The following is a 13656-nucleotide window of genomic DNA, read 5'->3' on the forward strand; positions in this document are numbered from 1 at the left end:
CCTAATGTAGGGACATTGTAGAAGTATCCAATGAATTTTTTGAAGTCACGTAACCACTGTTCCCATTTCTGAATCCTATGTTAAGATGAATTGGAGGGCAGCCAATTTATCCAAAGATTCTGGAAGTCTTAGGCTGGCCCAACCCTCCACAGGTCACATTCATTCTCCTTTCTCCTCCACACTCCAGGCATCTTGTCCCAGTGAGACAGGTTACAGGGAGGGGGAAGGCTCTTTCCTCCTTGTAGCCTGCAGGAAAACACAATTCTGTTCTCTCTTCCAGTACACCTAATTTCATTTTCTTGCCACCCATTTCCTTATGTCTAGCCTGCCACTGAAGTAGGAGCCCACTTCTTTAAAGCTGTCCCTGAGGGCAGGAACAGAATGAGCCAAAACATCCCCTTCACTGAGCTTGTTCTTGCTTTGTCCTTGAGTTATGCCACCCTGGCCTGGCATTAGCAATTGTAGATGTGACCCATTCCCTCCTCCCCCCAATTAGGAAACAGGACCCCAGGAAGAAGGTTGATCAGATCCAGGTGTTATTCTATCTTTTTTTCCTACTCTCCACTTACTTAAACCATCTTTTAATATCTAGGACTCCAGGATTATTGGTATATGGCCCTTTCAATATCTCTTTATAGCTTCTACTGATCAACTAATAAATAAAATTTAGTAAGTGCATTCTGTGTACCAAGTACTAGTGATATAAATACAATAAATAAAGCAATCCTTATTCACAAAGGGCTTACCTTAATTTTTCTATTGATCTCTTTCATTTTTACATTACCTAACTCTCCCTGTATGCTTCCCCTCCTCTCAGAGGAAGGACGGGCTACAAGATGCCTTTTCCAGCTCTCTTTAATCTTAGTGCCTTCCCTCTCAGATGATCTCCAATTAATCCTGTATAGCTCTTATTTGTACATAGTTTGCACATAGTACATTCTCTTTGAGAGTGCGCACTGATTTTTCCCCATTATTTGTTTCCCCAGCACTTAGCACAGTGCCTGACACACAGTAGGCATTTATTACATGCTTGTTGACTGACGGCCTCTCCGGGCACTCTCCAAAACAGCACTAGAAAGTAGGGATTTGAGGCTGGTTCTTGTACCAGTGCCTCAGAGACCAAGCTGTTTGCAAATGCTTTAGTTATTTTTCATATGTACCAAAATTCATGGCTCCCTCCATTCAACTTAGCTGTCACAATTAATAACAGATCTGGGCCTATAATCATCTGTTTAAGACTTAATGTTATTAGCTCTGTAATTGCTGCTAAGGGTCTGTTCTCATCTCCCAGTCTGGAAATCCTCACTCAGGGAGATTAGAAAAACATACCCCTAAGCAGGTGACATCAGAAGGATGCTGGACTAGGCTGGGGAGAGCTGAGGTTTTGAGATCAGCGCCCTCCCTACTCTGGCCTGGCTTGGCCTGTTGGGCTCCTGATAACAATTTGGGTTGAGGATGCCGATTGCTTTGGGAGCATTTGTGAACCTTCTCATGGGAGTTAGGGAGTATTTTGTAAGAGTCTGCTGGAGGTTGCCTTCCTCCTCCCTCCTAGTTCCTAACCATGAACAGCAGCCAGCTGCTGCTATAGACTATGTAGCTTGATCTCTCCAGGACATGAAAGCTCCTCCCCCAAACAAATGTATGTGCATACACCCAACCCAGGAGAGAAATAGTGGTGAGGGACTGGTGCTGCATGCAGGGGAAGATTGAAGTTGACAACAGCAGTGGCCCGATTAGAAATGCATTCCTCTGACTTTCTCTTGTGGATTGAAATCCTCCTGTCCCTCTCTTTAAAGAGTCCATCTTTAGATATCCTATCTTACTATCATAAGGTTTAGAGCTGGAAGAGATATTAGAAATCAACAGTGAGCCTTCATCAAGAGACAAATTGCTCATTAAGGGGGGGGGGTAGAAGCTGTGTGGGGAGAGTTACATAGATCTAGGACCTCCCCCCAGAAGCTCATAATAAAAAAAAAGAGGGGGAGAGGTTAACAGTGGTTTTTAGCAGCTGGTGGACCGATCCCCACCACCATGACTCCTTCTCTGCCCTTTGTTTGACTCTGACTACCACTGCTTTTCAGTTCAACTCAGGAAGTAATTACTGTTTTACTCCTGATGTGTGCTCTGTGTAGTCACTGGGGATACAAAGGCAAAAAAAAAAAAAAAAAGGAAAAAGAAAAAGAAATGGAGCAGATCCTTTCATCAAGGAACTTCCTTTCTTCTGGGGGAGCCCCTTGTCACAGGCCATGGTAACCAATCTGGAAGGTGTCCTGCTAGCAATGCCTCCCCCACTATCCAAAGTTGACATCTCATCCATCCTCTTTGCATTAGAGCTGGTGCCCCATGCCTAATCTCTGGATTGTCCTCCCTGCCCCCTGGGCTCATAATCCACTCTGAAAAAGTCCTTGACCACTTTTATAAGAGACATAAACTTCCAGATCCATGAATAGAATCTGTAAATGTGACTAGGAATTGCTTTCTTCTCAATTGTGAACGTGCTTAGCAAGGATTTGTGGGAGAACCGGTAGCAGCATGGTGCCGTGGAAAGAATCTGGAGTCTGAGAACCGAGGGTTGACACGGGGCTTAACAGCTCTGATGTCTCAACTTCCTCATTTGTAAAAGGAGGAGCGGGGTTAGACCAGATGACTTCCAAAGTCCTTTCCATTCCTCAATATGCAATTCTATGGGCTAAGTGTCTCATTGACTGAAAAGTTCACCATCGGAATCTACTGTTTGTCACTGGAAGCATGGAGACAGAAGCCAATCTGTTGGGAGGATTTGATGAGAAGCTGGACAAGATGGCTTCCAAAGTCCACTCCAGAGCCTAATATCCTTCGCTTCTAGGAATAGCATCTGCCAGAGAAGTGCTGATTTAATATGATCTCCAAAATGGGGACTGGCAGAAGGGGAAGAGCAGGTTGGGAAGATATAGAGACAGCACATTATTATGGAAAGAGAACCTCCGGAAAGCACGAAGCAAAGGAGGGGAAGTGCCCTTTGGGGGAGAACAAAAGGACACTAGTAAAGAGAAAGTACTTTTAATGACCTCCTAGACTTTTCTGCTGGTTACTATGTCTTTGTGGGCTTCTACCATAGGAAGAAGGTCAGGGATTGAGGCTGTATGAAAACCTCAAAAGGCCAAGAAGGAATTCACTTCAGGTTCTTTTCTCCAGGACCCACTGGCATGTATATTCCAATCTATTGCCAGGGCCTATCCTTCCACAGAAAATAAGGGGGATGTAAATGTTAGACATCAGTTTCCTCATCTTTAAAATGGGGATGCTGATAGCTTACTTCACAGGGTTGTTGTGAGGATCAAAAACATGGGTAGAGTGCTTTACAATCCTTTAAGTGCTATATGAAAATGCTTCTTTTTCATCATCATCATCTTAGTATTAGTATTATCATTGTTGTTGTTTGTGGGTCAGTGTCTTGAAGGAAATGTTTGCAGGACTGGATTAAGCTTTTAAAAATTTTAATATGTGTCAGGCTTCCTTTGAGGCCCGGGCTTCTCTCCAAAGGTGAAACAGCCCTGACTGCAAGCACATGACTGAGAGGCGTTGGGCTGATGGTGCAGACCAAAGTGCTGCTCTTGCCTGGCTTCATAGTTTCTCTTTCCTTCCGGGGGAGGCACAAGAAACAAAGGAGACATTAGACATCAGAAAGATAAGATGGGGAGTGGGCTAGAGAGGAAAATAGTTGGGGGAATGGTATGAGCATATTCATTCTTTGAAAAATATTTTATTTTTTCTCCAATTACATGTTAAAAACCCTTTTTTAAACTTTTCTTAAGTTTTGAGTTCCAAATTCTATCCCTCCCTCCATTCATTCATCTTCCCCTCTCTCTCCTCCCCCCTCCCTGAGACAGTAAGCAATCCCATATAGGTTGTACGTGGAACACAATAATCTTTTTTTTCCTTTTTTTTTTTTTTTGCAGGGCAATGAGAGTTAAATGACTTGCCCAGGGTCACACAGCTAGTAAATGTCAAGTGTCTGAGGCCAAATTTGAATTCAGGTCCTCCTGAATCCAGGGCTGGTGCTTTATTCACTGTACCACCTAGCTGCCCCCAGAACACATTAATTCTTAAGCACTTTCAGGGAGGAAGGCTGGAAATGGGTAGTTTTGTCTCAATTTTACTCGGGCTGGGGAACAGTAGGAAAAAGGCTTTGGAGAGGCAGGTGACTTGTCTAAGGTCATGCAGAAATTCAGAGCTAAGAATGAATTTCTTTTTTTATCTGTAGCACAACAACCGTGCTTTGGTTCTAATGTTTGAAGAAAATTGGCCTCTGGGGAAATTACATTTCTGAAAATTGTATCATATCTTTGTTTCAATTAGTTCAGCCATCATGTGTTTTGGGTCTCACACTGATGGATTTAGCAAGGCATCTGGAGAAGATGTTGCAGCTATAACAGAACGGATGTCCTTCCCACAGGAATGCTAAGGATCCTGGTGGAATTGTGGGGGGAGTGGAAGGGAAAGAGATTGTCCAGCCTTCAAACTCTGGGTTCTCTGCTTCCCATTTGTTTCTGGACCCCAGATTTTTCACTAAAGAGAAAAAGACCAGAGTGAAAGGAAACTTCAGAGAATGCTCTAGGGGAGGGGTTCTTTACCTTCTTGTGTGACCTGCACCCCTTTGGCAATCTGGGAAAGCCTGTGGAAGGAACCCTTCTCAGAATCATAGTTTTAAATGAATAGAATGAAATACATGGAATTAAAAAGGAAACCAGTTCAACTAAAATACAAATTATCAAAATGTTAAGACAAATTCATGTACTCCAGGTTAAGAACACTTGCTCTTGAGCCCCCTAGAAACTTAAACAACACTGCATAGTGAAAAGAACACTCAATTTGGTTTCAGAGGAGACATCTGTGTTTGAATACCCACTCTGCCTTTTGCTAACTCCATGAGCTTGGATAAGTCATTTCAAATCACAGGTTTTCTGGGACCTTGAAACCATTTTGTTCAAGCCACATCTGAAAAACCATTGCAGCATGACCAATAAATGTTCTGTCAACCTCTGCTGGAAAACCTCTAATGAGAGGAAACCTGCCACTTCCTGAGGCAGCCTATTTCACTTTTAGATAGCTCTGTTACAAAATAATTTTCCACTTTTCATCAGGTCTATATTTTCTTCTTTGAAGCTTCCATTCATTGCTCCTAAAATTCTGTCCTTTGAGGACAAACAGAATAAATTTAATTCCTCTTCCATATGACAACCTTTCAGATTTACAGAAACCACCATCACCCTGAATCTTCATTTTTCTGAGTCTCATTTTCCTCACCTATAAAATGAAGTGATTGGATTAAATGTCTTTTAATGTCCCTTTAAACTCTAAAATCCTAGCATCTTTGTGGACAAAGAAAATCATAATAATAGATTATTAGCTGGTGGTGACTTCAGAGGTCATCTGGGATACCTTCTCCTCCCATCTTCTCCAGCAGATTGCATCCTCAATTATCCTCTGCACCTCCCTTCAAATCTTCATCTTCTATCAATTGGTTCCTTCCATACTGCCTTCAAACATGTCAAAAGCTCCCCATCTTTAAGTTCCCCTCACCCCAGCAACAACCCTGCACTAGCATCCTTTATCTTTTCTCCCTTTCTCAGCCAAACTTCTTGAAAAAAAAAAAAGCTGCCTGCACTCCCTGCCTCTACTTCTGCTCCTCTCATTCACTTCTCAGCCCTCTGAAATCTGACTTCCCAGACTCAATACCCAAACTAAAACTGCCCTTTCCAAAGTTCCCAGTGATCTCTTACTTGCCAAACAAGATGATCTTTTCTTAGTCCTGATCCCTATCAGACTATCTGTTGCATTTTCTTCCTCCTCTCTCCTCTCTAGGTTTTCATGCCGCTAGGATCTCCTTGTCCTCCTCCTACCTGTCTGACTGCTCGTTCTCATTTTCCTTTGCAAAGTCATCTTCCGTTTCATTCCCTCTAACTGTGGGTGTTTCTCAAAATTCCATCCATGATCTTCTTCTCTTGTTCCTTTACCCTTTCTCTCTTGGTAATTTCATCAACTGCCATGGGTTTAACTTTCATCTCTAAGTAAATGACTCACAGATCTATCTATATATCTTTCTATCTATCTATCTATCTATCTATCTATCTATCTATCTATCTATCTATCTACCTACCTACCTATCTTTCTTTCTATCTATTTACTGTCTATCATCTATTTATTTATATTCAGTTTCTCCCTCAACATTCAGTCCCACATTACTAAAAGCCTACTGGACATTTTGAACTGGATGTCCCAAAGACATCTTATAAAACTGAACTTAGTATCTTTCTCCCAATACTCTTCCCTTGTTCAGACTTCCCAATTTCCACCCATGGTGCACCGTCCTTCTCATCTTCCAGTTTCATAACTGGAGCATTATTCTGGACTCTCCACTCTCTCTCAACCCACAAATTCAATAAGTTGTCAAGTATTGCCATTTCTACCTTTACAACATCTCTCACAATTAATATCTTCTCTGTATTCACACAGCTACCCTTTTACTTGAGAAGAGCATCCTTTCTTGTCTAGATTATTGCAACAGCCTTCTAATTTATCTACTTGCCTCAAGTCTCTCCCTGTCGTAGGCCATCCTACACATTACCACCAAAGTAATGTTGTGTAAGGACAAATCTGACCATGTTTCTCCTCTACTCAGTCAGTTCTGGTGGTTTCCTTTTCCCTGTGAGTTAAAGTAGAAACTTCTCTGGTTAGCCTTTAAAGTTCTACACAATTTAACCCCAACCTATCTTTCCAGCTTCACTGGACATTACTTCCCTTCCTGCACTCTGCAATTCAACCACCCTGGCCTCTCTGCTTTGCACGTGTGATGATATATTTCCTGTCCCTTTATCTTTGCATTAGCAATTCCCTCATGTCTGGAATAAGCTCACTTCTTAAATGTGCCTCATAGAATCCCCTCTCTTCCTTTAAGAAATCAGGTGTTATCTTCTTCATGAGTCTTTCTTGATTCCCCCAGGTGCCAGTGGCTACTCTCCTAAACTACCTTGTTCATGACTACTTTGTATGTATTTGTATTTATCAACTTTATATTTGTTCTGTATGTATTTTACTGTAGACTTCTCTTCCCTATTAGAATGTGAACCCATTGGGATTATTTGATTCTTTGTACTCACACCCCCAACACAAACACAGTGCTCAGCACACATCGGGCCCTTAATAAATACTTGTCAATTAATTGATTGATGAATACGCTGAGACCCAAAGAGGGTGTTGCTTGTCAAGAGTCACATGGTCAGCAAGTGCTGGCCCTGCCAGGACTTTAACTCTAAAACAACTATTCTTTCCATACATATGTATGTGTGTATGATATATATATATAATGTTTTTATTATATTTATTATATATTAATATATATTATATATTATCTATTGTCTTTGCCCCACACATCACAGTCTATTATCTTCACATTATGGTCTTTTCTGCATTTAGAAACAAATTGCCTTTCTGCAACAGAATTGAACTTTTCCTTGCAACAAAGAAAAACAGTTAGCATTCTGCCTTCATAGACCATATTCCTCCAGCTCTCTACAGAGAGGTTTGTTTCATTTATAATGAAATAATGTTTCATTATTTGTTTCCTAAAGTCTTTTCACCCCCAATTTACTCAGAGTTTTGTTTTCTTTTAGTGATCTTTTCATTTACATCGATGTGATTGTGTGTATTGTCCTGTTTCTGCTTATTTTGCTCAGGATCTATTCATATAACTCTTCCCATGTTTTTCTGAACTTATATTCATAATTTCTTACAGTATCATTGCATTCATGGACCAACAGTTTGTTCAGCCATTCCTCAATTGATGGGCATTCACTCTGTATCCAGTTCTTTGCTACCACAAAAAGTACTGCTATGAATATTTTGGTAAACACTGGATCTTTGTTTCTGTCTTTGACCTTCTTGGGATTTAAGCCCAGTTAGTAGGATCATTGGGTCAAAGGGTATGAACAGTTTAGTCACTTTTCTTGCAAAATTTCAAATTGTTTTCCAGAACAGTTGAAACAATTCAGAACTCTACCAACAGTGTGCCTGCTTCCCCACAGCCTCTCCATCAGTGACTTTCTGTGAGTCATGAAAAATTTTATAGGGCTGAAAGTCACTACACAATTGGCACCTTATACATAGAATTGAAACTGGGGTCAGGAATAAATGAGTTAAAATCCAGACTCAGACACTTATGAACTGTGTGACCTTAGGCAAGTCACTTAATTTCTGTCTGCCTCAGTTTCCTCGACTGTAAAAATGGCAATAATAATAGCGCCTACCTCCCAGGGTTGTTGTGAGGATCAAATGAGATAGTTGTAAAGTGCTTAGCAGGGTGTCTGGCACATAGTAAGTGCTCAACAAATGCCCAAAGTCCAAGAAGTACTAATTCTTTTCCAATGACTTATTATTATTTTTTTGGTGAGGCAATGTGACTTGCCCAGGGTCACACAGCTGGTAAGTGTTAAGTGTCTGAGGCCTGATTTGAACTCAGGTCCTCCTGACTCCAGGGCTGGTGTTCTATCCACTGCACCACCTAGCTGCCCCTTGCAATGACTTATTTAGGGACAGATACTTCATGCCATCCTTGGTTTGGGGAATGTTACCATCTCATTGGACCTTGGTGATGGCTAGTTATTCTCTCCTCCCATCAGCACCATTTAAGCTATGCTATTTTACAAATATATGGACTGGATTAGACAGTTTCTAAGTAACCTTACAACTCAGATTCTGTTATTCTGTGACATCCAGTCCAATAAGGGGAGCCAAGTGTTGAAGGAAGCAATGAATAGGATAGGTCACATTTTAGGGTGCAAATCTCAGCCTCCATTAAGGAACTGCTGTAGGGGGGATTACCTCTTAAAGAAAGAGGAGAAACCACTGGCTAAAGTGGAAATACCTGTTTGAGCTTTGAGAGTCCCCTTCCTGGCTTTGCCCTTGTAGGCTTCCAGAGAAGGAGTGATTTTCTAAGAAGGAGGTGAGCCCTCAAGAAAAGCAATATTTGGATCAGGGATTTTTGAACAGTCAAAAACCCCCACCATTTTCCTTTGATTTTGCCCCAGGGCAGGAAGTGCTCCTGCTAATGGTAGGTGGTTTATATATGTCAGTATTTTACCTATACCTGTTTATCCCCCAAGGGAAGGGGAAGGATGTCAGAGCTACCCCCACCCAGTCCCAAACACCTATGAGCCTGACCTGAGTCATTCCTATCATTTCAAAAGCATCTTTTAAAAAATCTTTTTAGCATTCCTGAAAGGCAAAGAAAAGGGGGGGTAGGGTGGGCAGAGAGAATTCTTGTCTTGGAATTAATAAAAGGAGTTCCATAGATATTATCCTGGCTTCCCCCCAGACCAAGTAGCATATACAGGGATAGAAGCTGGGTGTCTGGATTCACATTTCAGTATTTGCACCTTAAGCTCCTTATGCACATAGGTCAGTGAATTCTGACCCAGCTTTCCCCACATCCAGATTGTTATTTGAGCTCAGGTAAGCCATATGTACTGTCTGGGCTTCACTTCCTTCCTCTGTCAAATAGACACAGGATTGAACCAACTCAAGAATTCCATCCTTGCCTCCCTCCCCCCAACATACAATCCTGCCTCATTGCCATTGAGAGTACTACTATAATGCTCCAGCCCTGTCTGTTCAAGGGTCTTTCTCCTTTGTTCACTAGTCAAATTCCTAGATGACTTGCTTTCATTTGTCTATTTCTGGTCATAAAGTCCATAGATTTAGAGCTGAAAGGAGGCACTGAATCCAGCTGCCTCATTTTAGGAATCAGAGGCCCAAAGTCTTTTAGAAATTATTTTATTCTCCCCCAAATCAATAAAGCATTATACCCAGTGATTAGTTTTTAGAGAGTGGGCTGCCTGGGGGAATCTGTAATCAGGTTGGCCCCAGAGATGAGCAGTGGGTTGGAATCGGGACAACTCGGGGTTATTTGGGGGCTGGCTGGAGTTGTATGGCTTCCCTGCCTTGGACAGAAACCTTCCTCAAGGGCATGCCAGCTGTTGCAGCTGCTGTGTGTCAGCCACTTGGAGATGGCCACTTGGGTTTTGCAAATGTGACCCACATTCAGTCTGGCTGCCTTCCCCCTCTCTCGCCTGTGCCCCCTCCCTCATTGTGCCTCTGCCTCTCCCTTCCCTTGCTTTGGTCTGCTTTGCTCCTGAGTCCACTCTCCCATGAGAATACCCCTAGAGCCTTCCTAGTTGGTGTGGGAACTGCCTCTGCTTCCAGAATAGCTCTGAGAGCCTGGGGTTAGAGCTGGAAGAGCCTTGAGATATTACTGAGACCAACCACCTCATTTTATAGATGAGGCCACTGAGGTCCTGAAATGGTGGAAAGATTTTCCCAGGGTCTTAGAAGTAGGAAGTCTCAGTTATTACTTAGAGAAGATGGGTTTTCAAATGCAGATTCTTCTGACTCCAGAATCCTATGTTCTTTCTACTATATTACTCTGTTTCTGGCAGCTGGTCCTGCTCCTGCTGCCTTGGTGAAGAGAGAAACTGGGAAAGCCAGTGATTATGAGCATGAGAGGGTATAGGTCCCTGCTGGGAACTGTCAAGAACTGTGTCAATTCTGTCTGAGGAGCCATCCTTACCCAGCATGCATGACCAGAGGCTGAGAAGATGGCACCAAATGCCAAGATGTCTAATCTCTGATGAGTCCCAGAACCTTAGCCCTTTGCTCTTTAGGTGGGATTTCCCAGTCTTTTGTTTCTCTCCATATGCCCCTGGGTGTTTGTACTAGTCCTTGACCCCATCTTGGGGTGCCCTTCCTCCTTCCCTTTATCAGTTCAATTCAACCCCAAGGTTTTTTAGTACCTGCTATGAGCAAGACATTGTAAGGGTACTTGGGATGCAACAATAATGAACTATTATTGTAGAGTCATAGAGTCTTAGAGTTGGAAGGAACCTAAGAGGCCAGATAGATAGACACACAACAGAATTTGCCCCCACCTTACATGTAAAAACAAATTATAACATCTATTTTTAAAACTTTGTGTTTCAAATTCTCTTCCTTCCTTCCAATCCCCCCCCTTAAGAACCTCAAGCAATTCAAATAAGTTATACATGTACAATTGTGCAAAACATAGAAGATAAAAAAAAAAACTTTAGAAAACAGAAATAACAACAAAATAACACTTCCATCTGTATTCAGGTACCATCAGTTCTTTCTCTGTAGATGGATTGCATTTTTCATAAGTCCTTCAGAGTTGTCTTGGATCATTATATTGCTGAAAATAACTAAGTTATTCACAGCAGATCATCTTAACAATATTGCTGTTATTTTATATATGGTACATTTCACTTTGCATCAGCTCATCTAAGTCTTTCCAGGTTTTTCTGATAGCATCCTGCTCATCTTTTTTTTTTTTTTCATAATAAACTACATTTATATAGTACCTTGGTGTTTTGTTTTGTTTTATATATATATATATATATATATATATATATATATATATATAGCATTTTAAAGGGAGATTTGACACACAACATTTATTAAGGTCTTACTATGTGCTGAGCCCTAAGAATATAAATACATGTAACCAAGATGGTCTCTGCCCTTAAGAAGTTTCTAACAGAGGTCACACAAGACAAACCAGGTCCGCACAACTTCCAATTCAAACCAACCTCTTTATAACCTAGAGTTTTAGAGAATTGCTTGAAGCAGTGGTATTATCCTCAAATAGGAAAGGGATGCAGGGTGTCACTAATCCATATATAAGGATCTCCTCTGGCTACATATTGGCTTAGTTTGTTTTGATAATTTATTTGTGTCTTTTAAAATTTTATTTTTATTTGTGATATATAATTATATTTTATACATATATCAAACATAGATATAATATATACATGCACACATGTATGATTTATATAATGTAAATTTTCTACATTATTACATTTAGATATACCTAGATATATTCTAATATATATAACTTAGTATTTTTGATCTTAAAATAACTGTTTTATAAATAATGTATACATATCAATTTATATAAATAATATATATGACAAAATTATTTAATTATAATTATATAAATAAGACCTAAATAACTCCTATATGTGCAACATATATATTTATGTGTGTGTATATAAATACATATATGCCTCCTGAACCCTTCTCAGCACACCCCTCCCCATCTTTAAAAAAAATTTTTTTCCAAATTAAACATTTTTGTTTTGTTTTGTTTTGTTTTTTAGTGAGGCAATTGGGGTTAAGTGACTTGCCCATGGTCACACAGCTAGTAAGTGTTAAGTGTCTGAGGCCGGATTTGAACTCAGGTCCTCCTGACTCCAGGGCCGGTGCTTTATCCACTGCTCCACCTAGCTGCCCCCAGATTAAACATTTTTGTTTAGATTTTTCTGTTCCAGTCTCCATCCCTCCTTCCTTCCCTTCCTTCCCCCCTCCCCAGCTTAGTTTTAAAATGTCATGTTATCTATGTTTTATTGTATTTTTATTTATTTTGTTAAGTATTTCCCAATTACATTTTAACCTGGTTCTTGTTGCAACAGACCAAGTGTTTGACTCATCTGGTATTTGATACTGCTGCTTTAAAGGCCAGAAGGTTAAGTTACTTGCTCAGGATCACATAGGCAGCATGTGTCAAAGGTCAGACTTGAACCCAGCTCTTTCTGGCTCCAAGGTCAGTTGCTGTCCACCACACTACATGGGGAGCATTCAATAAATATTTGTTGAATAAATGAGTGAATTTGAGAGCATGAAGGTGATTCGTGACGGGTGTTCCAGTCCCTACCTCTTGTGACCTACTGCTATCTCCCCCACAACAGAAGGTTATGTCTTGGGTCCTTGAATTGGGGGTCTTCATCCCCTAGCCCCGAGAGCCTGGCTCAGCCTGGTACCTCTCTCTGCCTGGCCCCCACTCCAGTGCTGGAGAAGCACAGCCTAGCTTGTGTCATGGGTCAGACAACTCTTCCATTATGCATGAGGGGGACCCAGTGGTGAGGAAGGGCGTGATGGGGCAGGGTGAAAGAGGGAGGAGAGAGAGCTCAGAGGGAGGAAGGGAGGGGGAGAGTGGCTATTAATAAACAAGTGGTATTGTGTAGGGCTCCATTCACTGGACTCTCAGAGGATGCGGTGGGCTTGAGATAATAATAATGCTCTGTTTATGCCAGTGAGGGCTGAGGAGGTTGGCTGGTAGTGGGGAGGAATCTTTAATTATTCTGACTCCTCACTGGGCAGGGCTGCAGTGTTTGCCCTGCGGTCAGAGCTCAAGGGAAGAAGCATCAGATCTGAATATTTTGTTCTGACATTGTCTCCTTGCTGGGATGGTGGGGGGCTTGAGAGGCTCCTAGTTTTCCACTCTCCTCCCCACTTCCCTACCTACTTCTCCATGGAGGGCACTCTGGAGTGGGACAAAGGAGACTAAGAAGATCCAGGACAAACAGGAGCATGCTACCTGCAGAGAGGTAGGATGGGGAATCCTCCCTCCTATACCCTACTATTCTGGCTTTTCATGCTTTTGTTCTTTTCCTCCAAACTCCCATTAGAAGATTAAGAGATCTGGGAGAAAAGGAAAACAAACCAGAGGATGCTGTGCGAGAGCTGGGTATTTTTCCCAGCAGTTATGTGTACATGTGTGTGTGTGTGTGTGTTTGTTTCCATTTGTTTGACTTTACATAGCCATGGAAC

The 13656-nt window shown here is 41.5% G+C and overlaps 1 protein-coding gene across 3 annotated transcripts in view; it reads left to right on the plus strand.

Annotated features, from left to right (window-relative positions):
• NFASC (neurofascin) overlaps nucleotides 1-13656 on the plus strand; it is a 256804-nt gene that overhangs the window by 39353 nt on the left and 203795 nt on the right. The window contains exon 1 of one of the 3 annotated variants that reach the window (XM_043963348.1): nucleotides 13113-13433. The exons of the other annotated variants lie outside the window; for them this stretch is intronic. Within the exon in view, the coding sequence (XP_043819283.1) occupies nucleotides 13417-13433 (17 nt within the window). The 5' untranslated portion in view covers nucleotides 13113-13416. Of the gene's footprint in view, nucleotides 1-13112; nucleotides 13434-13656 lie in introns of those variants that run through there. 3 annotated transcript variants of the gene reach the window in all.

This window comes from Dromiciops gliroides, chromosome 4 (genome assembly GCF_019393635.1).
Source record: "Dromiciops gliroides isolate mDroGli1 chromosome 4, mDroGli1.pri, whole genome shotgun sequence".
Taxonomy (NCBI): Eukaryota; Metazoa; Chordata; class Mammalia; order Microbiotheria; family Microbiotheriidae; genus Dromiciops; species Dromiciops gliroides.